Source organism: Podarcis melisellensis (genome assembly GCF_964234715.1).
Source record: "Podarcis melisellensis genome assembly, chromosome: 4".
Lineage (NCBI taxonomy): Eukaryota > Metazoa > Chordata > Lepidosauria > Squamata > Lacertidae > Podarcis > Podarcis melisellensis.
Window position 1 is genome coordinate 34,886,898 of NC_138531.1, and position 10,457 is coordinate 34,897,354.

The 10,457-nt window shown below is 41.0% G+C and overlaps 1 protein-coding gene and 1 long non-coding RNA gene across 2 annotated transcripts in view; both read left to right on the forward strand.

Annotated features, from left to right (window-relative positions):
• The window catches only part of LOC309367971, a 370,139-nt gene extending 361,660 nt beyond the window's left edge, over positions 1–8,479 (forward strand). The window contains exon 2 of the long non-coding RNA XR_014167422.1: positions 6,899–8,479. This is a non-coding gene — a long non-coding RNA (uncharacterized lncRNA). The remainder of the gene's footprint in view (positions 1–6,898) is intronic.
• The window catches only part of CD99 (CD99 molecule (Xg blood group)), a gene marked incomplete at its 5' end in the record, with an annotated part of 33,202 nt that extends 24,723 nt beyond the window's left edge, over positions 1–8,479 (forward strand). The window contains 4 exons of the mRNA XM_081907683.1: positions 510–539; positions 2,371–2,481; positions 2,754–2,807; positions 5,847–8,479. Coding sequence (XP_081763809.1) covers positions 510–539; positions 2,371–2,481; positions 2,754–2,807; positions 5,847–5,875 — 224 coding nt within the window. The 3' untranslated portion in view covers positions 5,876–8,479. The remainder of the gene's footprint in view (positions 1–509; positions 540–2,370; positions 2,482–2,753; positions 2,808–5,846) is intronic.
• Positions 8,480–10,457: the final 1,978 nt, after the last annotated feature.

Sequence of the window (10,457 nt, forward strand, 5' to 3'; positions counted from 1 at the left end):
GGACAAACTACAGTCCAGTCACAGCAACATTAAACTCTTGAATTTCTTAATTTTTTCTCAAAGCCACAATCACTTTTCTATTAGGGACGATGGAATAAAAACAGCTTCAGAGTGAACCAGGAAGTCTTTCTCAGTTGTCCAAATGTAGAGGGGGAAATGAAATTGCACTCAAACCAGGGAACACCCAAAAATTGCTTCAGTGGAGAAAGGACTTCCTGCTTCATTCTGAAGCTATTACTGGGTCTTCTCAGGACATGTATAACTCTAAATTTCCTTATAGCACTTTACAATCTTGATTATTGGCTAAAACACTGAAAATGGAAGCAGGCTCATATCTTGCACTGGCCCTTCACATACTGCTTATTTGTTAATACAAGAATCCTTCTGACCATCTTTTACTCTGCTAATATTTGAATTGGAAGGTAGAACACTTTTTACTGCAGTTGCATCATAAGGGGGAATAAAGAGCTACTGTTTGCAAAGCATATTCTAACAAAGTGTTTTCATAGGTGGCTCAGACTCTGGTGGCAAAGCGGAAGGTAAGCTTGTGAGGTTTTTTAATGGCACTTATAACTTTGGATTCTTAAGTCATCCCTAAAAGTTAACCTTTGTGCTACAGCGGTCTATATGTTTTATCCTTGCTGTGTGTGTTCTGGTTCATCAGGTCAGTTGTGGGACAGAACTATTAAAATGACATCTTACTGTGATATTAAATCATATCCAAGGGGGAATAAAGCAAAGTCCAAAATGGCCATGTTCGCACATCACAGTCATCCAGGGTTGTTGGTTTCTCACATGCAATCTACCTAATTATTATTTTTTTAATTACAGTTGGGAAGGAGGCACAAAACCATTTTGGTGTCTACACTCGTCATCTTCAGGCTGGTGCTTTCGGCTTCTTGTTACTGGAACAGAGCAGGATCTCAGTGTTTGAGTTCCTATAAATACTGTTGAGGGGGTGTGGTGTATAGCCTCCAATGTTCTGGGCAGAGAGGAAGTTCCCAGGCTAGTGTGCCTTTTCTTCTTTTGTGCAGCATCCGGAGGTGCCACCATGGTTTGGCTACTGGATGGTGTCTGTAAGGGCTCTATGAAATACCCTGCAAAGTCTGCCCAGCCACGTACATTGGACAAACAAACAGACGAATAAATGCACGTATCGCAGAACACAAGAATGCCGTCAAAAAAGAAGAAAAAACTTCCTCTCTTTTCCAACACATGAAAGAAACAGGACACGAAATTAATTTTGCAGATTCCAAATTGCTCTTTAACATGGAACATCACCACAAGAGAATAATCATGGAAGCCATCGAGATAGAGAAACACCCTCACAACATGAACAAGCGTGACGACACATCCCGCTTGCCAGACATCTGGAAATTAGCCCTCCCCACAAAAACTGACACCAGATCCAGAGGCACACAGAACGCCATCACCAATCAACCACACCAGACCCAAACCCAGACCCTCTCCACAGATAAATTACAGACACCATCCAGTAGCCAAACCATGGTGGCACCTCCGGATGCTGCACCCCCCTGCAATCCCTACACAGATCTGGCTGACACAGGCCACAAAACCACAGCTCGCCCCTATACACGAAGCCAAGCCAGAGCACAACTAAGTGCAGTACAGCCATCTTCTCAGAAAAACTCTTCACAAAGTTCAAGAGGTCAAGACACAAAGACTTTAGCAACTAATCCACACCTAATGACCCACCTAAGTGGTACTCAGGATATCACTCAAGAAATCACTCAAGATATCCCTCATGTAATTAAGGAACAAAAGAAGAAAAGGCACACTAGCCTGGGAACTTCCTCTCTGCCCAGAACATTGGAGGCTATACACCACACCCCCTCAACAGTATTTATAGGAACTCAAACACTGAGATCCTGCTCTGTTCCAGTAACAAGAAGCCGAAAGCACCAGCCTGAAGATGACGAGTGAGACCTCGTCGAAACGTCGCCTAGACACCCCAACTTTTACACGGGAATATATATATTTTATATATATATAAAATTTGTATACAGTTCTTTATCCATAGAATTCAGGGCGGTTCATAGCATAATAACTAAGTAATTGGAGCTAGAGATCTTCCTGCCTTAGGAAGTACTACTGGGTAGTCAATACACGATCAAGCAGTCACAGACATTATGAAATGTAACAGTTATTTCAAAATGTGCATTATTTGAAAGCTGTGAGTGGGTGTCTTTTAAAGGAAAGGGAGCAAACACTATTGAATACAGTGATTTCTCCCAAGTGCATATTCTCTGGTGTCATTAAATTGCTCTTAAAAATGCTTTCTCTGTTATTTTTATTTATATGGCTTTTGAGAAGTGGGTCAGATTAAGCCTGCTTTCTACCTTTTCACAGAAAATCCAGGAATGTTAGCTGGAATTATTAGCTCAGTGCTTGTAGCAGTAGCTGGGGCTGTGTCAAGCTTTGTAGCCTACCAGAAGAAAAAGCTCTGCTTCAAAGCAAGTGGTAAGTTTTTATATTGAGTTTCTTTTTGCTTTTCATATGTTGCCTTTAATGTTTCTATTAGCCTAACCAGTGACATGAGGAATCTTGTTTGTGCGTACATGAGAGAGAGAGCGTCTCCATAATATGCATTATGACTGTATTAGAATTGTATTTCCCAGTGTAATTGGAGGCTTTAAGTTTGAAATGCGCCCACACTAGGCATTAGGTAATGTGTGTGAGCTGAATTATCTATGTGAAGTTTAAATGTATCTAAATTATGTTTGTATCTACAGATGAAGAAAATGTTAATATGCAAAGTCAACAAGGAGCACATTCTGAACCACCTGGTAAGGAATCTTCTTTATGAAAACAGAACTGAGTATGATTCTTTGCATACTTGAGATGTTTCAGAGTGGCTTTATATATGGAATTCTGCATCGTCTCCCATCAAGAAAACAACCAAGGCTGGACTGAAGAGCCAGTGTGGTGTAGTGGTTAAGAGCGGTAGATTCGTAATCTGGGGAACCGGGTTCGCGTCTCCGCTCCTCCACATGCAGCTGCTGGGTGACTTTGGGCTAGTCACACTTCTTTGAAGTCTCTCAGCCTCACTCACCTCACAGAGTGTTTGTTGTGGGGGAGGGAGGGAAAGGAGAATGTTAGCCACTTTGAGACTCCTTTGGGTCGTGAAAAGCGGGATATCAAATCCAAACTCTTCTTCTCTTCTTAACATGCCTTCAAACAACTCTGGTTTTCACTTAACTTTGTCTTCCTTGCTAATCCTTTTAGTAGCTTTATTTATTGGCCATATGTACATTTGTACCATATGGCGAGAAAGGCACTGACCATTTTGTGCACATTCAATTTGTACGCCGTTTTCAGATCTGGAAGTGGGCATGGCAGGGTTGGAATGGGGTGGGGCAGACTTGCACACACTCCACCTATGTGTGTAGTGACCCAGAATGCAGCCTCCGCACAGACAGAGAGTTTCCTACATATCTAAATGCCCTCAGTTTGGAGGTTGGGCTTGGCTCATTAAGTGGGTGTGTTTTCTTCATTATCAGCTCCAAAATTGTTCGTCTGCCACCTCCAACTCTGTTTCATTTGCGGAGCTAGTAGAATCTCATGTGTCATCTTGGAAAAGATAGCTAATGCTAAAAATGTGTTGTATCCTCTGTTGTTTAGAGCAAAATAGTTAAACAGAGAATAAAAGATGTGGGGTTGTTTTCAGCTAAGTTCTAGTCAAAGTAGACCCATTCACATTTGAGTTCCTAAGTCATGTGCATTCACTTCAATGGGTCTACCCTGAGTAGGCCTAGCATTAAGCACCACTCTTGTTTTGCAAGAGTTGCCACATTCGGTTATTTGCCATGTAGCTTATCATTAAATATGTCCTTAATAATTGTACATCTTACTTGCTTGCCAGTACATAAAAGATAGAAGAGCTATTTATTAGTCCTCTTCAATGCTTTACCTTCAGATGGCAGGTTTTCTAGAGTTTCTTTTGAAGATAAATGTTGCCAAATAATTGCATTGAGCGGGAAACATTTATTAATGATCTGGTTGGTTGAGCGTAATGTGCTACTGCTACTGACTATTGGTGGTGCTCTGGAGTTTGAGAAGGCAATCTTTCCTAGCCATACCTGGAGATGCAAGGGGTTGGACCTGGGACTTCCTGAATAGCATACGCTCTGTGAGTGAGCTAAGACCTTTGCCAGCAGTAGCAGGGAATGACTTTTAATAACAGAAACATACAGTTCAGGTTTCCCCATCTTGTCACTATTACCTTCTCAGCCATAGCCGCCCAGTTGTGGAACTCTCACCACTCTTGAGATTTGGCTGGCACTGACTTAATCTTTCAAGGCCAGCTGAAGTCTTCCTTCTTTGTACAGTCATTTCAGGTGTAATCTAGACCAATACAATGACAGATGATCCATCCTGCTTATGTTGGGCTCTGCGTACAAGTGTGTGTTGGAATGTGTGCATGCCAGGGGACACAGACAAACACACGTGTTTTGTCAGAAAGGAGATGTTACTGCATCAGAAACCCTTCAATACCAAGGGATAAAATGGGGGTGGGGAGCAGGTTTGTTTATAAGATGTCTATCTCATTCTCTGCAGTGCACATGAAGTGACTTGTAGCATAAAAGCAATGACATTAATTATCAGCTCACAAAAATATCTCTGAAAATTACAGTGATGAAAAGAACCCACTAAACACTATAAGCATTCAGCTAAATAAAAATGCATAAAATAGTGGAGAGTGCTACCCTTTAAATAAGTCTTTCATATCAAGATGTCTCCAGCCTGCTAAATTATGGAATTATGGAAACACCCATAAATTAGGGCTGCCATACGTCTGAGTTCCCTCTCACATTACCGTGATTTCAAAGGTGGAATTGATGTCTGGGGGGGGGGGGTTTGTCCTGGATCTTAGGCTTGTCTAAAAATAGCTCAACAACTTTTGGGATGTCCTACAAAAATATCTGGTATGCATATGTGTGTTTTAGGTTATTTTCGCCCCCTGCTTACATGCCTACTTTATTTTTTAATTGTATTTTGGTGCTTAATCAAAATTATGAATCCTAAGTAATCCTAAAGTAAAAGTGTAAGAAACAGTTGCAGCAAAAAAGGGAGGGGAATATGAATTATGATGAGGGATTTAACCTGTGTTTAACCTGAAGATTACAAGGCTGAAGCTGCAATTGGTGTGTAGCACAGTCTACTGAGAAGTAAGTGCCACTGTCTCCCATGGAGTTTACTCCCTAGAAAGTGTGTTTAGTATTGCAACTTCAATTGGCAAAAAAAGGTATCAACAATAATCAGCTAGTAGTCACGGTAGTGGAATGTTGGATGTCTGACAGCTGCCCCTTATTGTTGGTCCATGGATTAGGCCAATAAAGCAAAGCTTAGCAGGACTTGGCTTTAGGGAAACTTTAATAGAATTTGGACAGAACTGAAACAAGCTGGAAGCAGGAAAGATTAACTTTGCTGGTGAATTGTTGCATGGAACAAAGAAGCTTCCTATAAAAGAGAGCACAAGACAGCAACTTTTTCTTTTGTTTGTGTTCATAATGATCAGATAATTTTTCTCCATCTCCAAAGTGCACGGCTGTTAACAACTGCTGAGAGGGCTTTCAGGGCTTTGAGGGTTTAGGATGACAGAGGACTAATGTATTGCCCATCTTCAAAAAGCCCTTCACCTTCTAGATTGCAGTGGTGACAAAATGCTTCACTACTAGGAAAGAAGTTCCCATAGGTCCTGTTTTGGGGCTTTTGAATAGGCATGCTTAGGCATGGGCTGTAAGAAGTTTTAGCAGCAGCCTTTGTACTTAAATACACTTTTAATATTTGAATACTCTAATCTGTTTCTCTTTTTTCCTTTTTAGTTCAACGCACACTTTTGCAGAAACAGTAGCATCATTTAAGATTAAGCGAAGGCCAGAAAACTGGACAGAGAACCTGCATATTTCCCTGAAAAAATACCACACATTTCAAGCAGCAAAAAAAAACGAAGTTGCAAAGTAGAGTGAAAATAGTCCTGTTGAAAATGTCTTTTGAAAGGGAGAATGGACGTTTTAACAAATCTAAGTACTTGTATCTGTGGTTTACCCTTTGAAGTTCAAAGTTGCATACTTGCTGATTCCTGGCTTTAAAACAAATTTGTATTTGTTGGAAACTGTTGCTTTTGTCTGAAGACTCATATTTTGCATTATGGCAAGAACCTTAACAGAGGAGATGATTTCAATGTATCTGTTTAAATGCCAATAGGTGGGCTGCACCTGCCACTCAGTTGTTGGGAATGGAATAAATGTTTGCCCTCTTCATGTTCATGCCCTAAAATGCAGCACCTTACTTGTCCCCCACAAGAATATATCACAACCATCTGCCAAATGGATAGAAGTTAAGCATAGCCTTCAGGCCTATGCTACACATAGGGCTAAACTTCCTTGTCCCTAGAGACACCAACTATTTAAAAACTGCATAACCTTATCCTGGCTTTTGCTTTTTTTTGTCATCTTAGAATGTGAGCAATAGGTTTTTATATGTACATGTATTTGCCTTTGAATAAGTGATTAAGATCTAATGTCTCTTTTGGAGCATCTCTGATAACTGTACCTTTGCCTTTACAATGATTGCATAGGAGGTGGAGGTGCTATTTGCATTGCCTTGCTACTTATTCTCACTCAGAGCAAGTCCTATCTAGTATACATGTTACACCTGGGGCCTTTTGAATGCAAAATAACAATACAGTGGTACCTCGGGTTATGAACTTAATTCATTCTGGAGGTCCATTCTTAACCTGAAACCGTTCTTAACCTGTGGCGGGCTTTCACTAATGGGGCCTGCTGCTGCCGTGCGATTCCGTTCTCATCCTGGGGCAAAGTTCGCAACCCTGAGCAACCCTGAGCAACCAGGTTAGCAGAGTTTGTAACCTGAGGTACCACTGTATTATATTGAAATGAAGTGTGGAATTTTGGGGGTGGAAGGGGAGGGCACAGTAAAGCTGTGCAGCTGCATAAGCATATCGTGTATAACTCATCCAGCCACTGACTCCGAGCTGGAGTTGTTTCTACAAGAATACCAAAAATTAATTTAGCAAATGCAATTGCCATTTAAAACTCAGTGACAGCATGTGCCTCTGACTATGGGATTTACCTCTTTATTATTCACAAGTGCCCTGCTTCCTCTTGTTTCGTATTTACAAAAAAAGTTGACATTCTTGTGACCGCTTAGCTATATTTTTCAGTAAATGGCTTCCAACAAGGCTTGTTTGACCAATTGCAGATGCCTTTAGCTGCATACCTTGAAGTGCCATTAATATAGTAGTAGGTAATTGATCAGAATAATATGAACTGAGCACTCTGTATTCCACTTAACGTGCAGAAAGGCTTGATAATGGTCACTGGGAGCATGAAAATGGATTGTTTTCATTGGATCTAAATAAATTCCTGTCTACATGCTTTCAGTTTCAAGATTGTGGTAAACGTTTGGCACAAGCTGACAGCAAAAATTTGACCAGCTAAATCATGCAATGAGCATTATTTTTTGGAACTCAGATACTTTCTATCAAAGCATTGTGCCAATGTAAAATCAAAGTTATTGCATAGAATATGATTTCTGTATGCATGGCTCTCGTAATCAAAACAATATTGGATGCCATGTTCTTACTTAAACTAGAAACTAGATGGGAGCTAGCCACACATGTGGAGCATGGGTGCTTAAATTTGTTTCCATTTTTAATGCACACAGAACTCAAGATCAGTTCTTCATCATATTATAAACTGAGCTAGGCACATGCTCCACAGCAAATGTGCATCAGTTAACCTAATAAGAATATTGCATTTTGAGGCAATATGTGCCACTGAATAAATACTTTTTAAAAAAGGAAAATAATCATTTTGTAAACTACAAGCAATGCTAAGCTTAATATTGGAATGCTGCTGATTTCTAAAGATGTTTCTATGTCATTCCTAAACAGCAGAGTCTGAATTTTGTGCCCATTACCCCCACACCTTTGCATATTTTATCTAATGCTCCACAGAACTCAGGACAGCTTACTTCCCAATGACGTGTGTATAAAATTGGCTGCACTCCTATATGTATTTGGAAGTAAACTATATTGAGGTCAGTGGGGCTTGTTTCTGAATAAACAGACATACAATCAGGCCATTAATTTCTAATGGAAATCATTGTTTTATTTCATCCCATCTTATTTCATGTGTACTATGTGATAAAATGACTTAAAACAGTAGCTGTTTGAGTGTGCTAAACTTCAAGTAGAGTAAGGATGGTGGGCCTTTGCTTCTGCAGAGATTGCCGGACTACAACTGCCATCTTCATTGACTATTGGCCATTCTGGCTGGCACTGATGGGAGTTGGAGTCCAGCAACATCTGGGGGACCATAGGTTGTGAATTAGTGTTGTGGCTCCTTAGATTGCAAGAACCTCTAGGATTTTGGTAATTAAGACATAATACTTGTGATCTTTTTTAAAAAATAAAAATCAACAAAACCTAAAACTTTTTTGCTTGTCTGTATGTTTTTAAGGGGGTCTAGACAAAACGGCTGTATGATTTTAGCAGAGGCTTTGGGATTGAAAACCAAGAAAATATAAGTGGCTTGTCAACAATCATAGAATTGTAGACTTGGAAGGGACACCAAGGGTCGTCTCATCCAAACCCCTGCAATGCAGAAATCTCAGCTAAAGCATCCAAGGCAGGTGGCCACCCAAACTCTGCTTAAAAACCTCCAAAGAAGGAGAGTTCACAACTTCCCAAGGGAGACCATGCCACTGTTGAACAGCTCTTATTGTCAGAAAGTTCTTCCTGGTATTTAGTATGAATCTCCTTTCTAGTAACTTGAAGCCATTGGTTTGAGTCCTACCCCCCAGAGCAGGAGAAAGCAAGCTTGCTTCATCTTCCATGTGACAACACTTTAGATATTTGAATATGGCTATCATATCTCCCCTCAGTCTCCTCTTTTCTAGGTTAAGAATACCCAGCTTCTTCAACCGTTCCTCATAAGGCTTGGCTTCCAGACCCTTGATCATCTTAGTTGCCCTCCTCTGCACACAATAACTGATGATGACCTGGTTTGGTTTTAAATTAGGTGAATATCTGGACTAGCTTTGGAAGGATGCCAGTAAGCAAGAGGACCTTAATATAGCCTCCATTATAGCTTTCAAAAGCCACGGTGAAGAGATGGGGCTCTATTACACCTTTTCATAGGTGTATAGTGAATATAGTTCTCCCCTTTAGCAACCTGGACTGATAACCTTATTTTATTGATACCCCCTACAATTATTCCATGGGTGCTCAAGGCAATGTTCACAAGTCTACAGCATCTAATCCAGAAACAGACTTAGCATAGCTATGGCAAGTCTGTGGCATCATGTGCCATCTGTTCACACCCTTGGATTTAAGATTCACAGGTGGGCATGAGCATCTGAGGAAGTTAGTGCCATTTTGCCAGTCTTTGAGGGAGCATTAGGGAGGGGTTGTATCAGGAGAGCTCTGCCAAAGTTTCAGCTGTTGCTCTCACCGCAGTGACTTAGGAAGGTAATTAAAGAACCCATGGCCTGTTCCTTGACCTTTGAGCATGAATGAAGTAAGGAAGAAAGCCAGTGTTGCCTCCTCTATCTTTATTCACCTCAAAGCCTTGCCCTGATGTAAACAGCAACACGTTGCCAGCCAGGAAAAATTGTCACTGAACATAAGCAGGGCTGTGTTTATGCTATGATCGAAAGTAATGGTTGTATGCCAACTTGATTCCAAATCTGCAATCTGTGTCAGTCATGGAAAGTAGGCACATACTCATTATTTATAAAATAAACACCAATCTTAGTTAAACTCTGGTCCCCTCTTAGGTTGTGAAGTATCAGTTTATTTTCCATTTGTTTGGATCAGAGGGGCACACACTTCAATACCTGCCTGTGACTGGCTGCTTTCTCATTCTGTTGCCCACTGCAAGTTGACCAATACAACACGAGTGTCCCAGGTAGAAGAGCCCCAGAAAGATAATAGTTTGGGAGACCAGGCCCAGGGCTGAAGATCCTGGAACAGCCCTTTCCCCCCTTCTCCATCACTCCATGCACAAAAATGTGCCTGTGCCAAAAATGGGCATTCTGGATTCTGCCATTTGTTTGAAGAAGTAGTGAGTAGGGATGGGGAAGAAAATGGATTCAGATCACATTCAAAGCTGATACCCTAACCCTAATTCACACTTTCTGAAACATTACATGAACCAAAACAAAATCAGCCTTGAAATCCACTCTTCTCTGAATTTTTCAATGCCTATCTCTAGACAAGTAATGTGTACAGAAATGCAGGTTCTGAAGTAGTATACAGATACTTCCTCTGATCCTGAAAGTAGTACGCAGCCATCATGGTGTGCTGGGCCCGGGGGTAACCTATGAAATGCAGTCCAGGACCTGTCCAGAATCCGAAGGTTCCACTGGGAGTCAGTCTGACAGGGCCAAGGCAGGAAACCAGGCAAGGA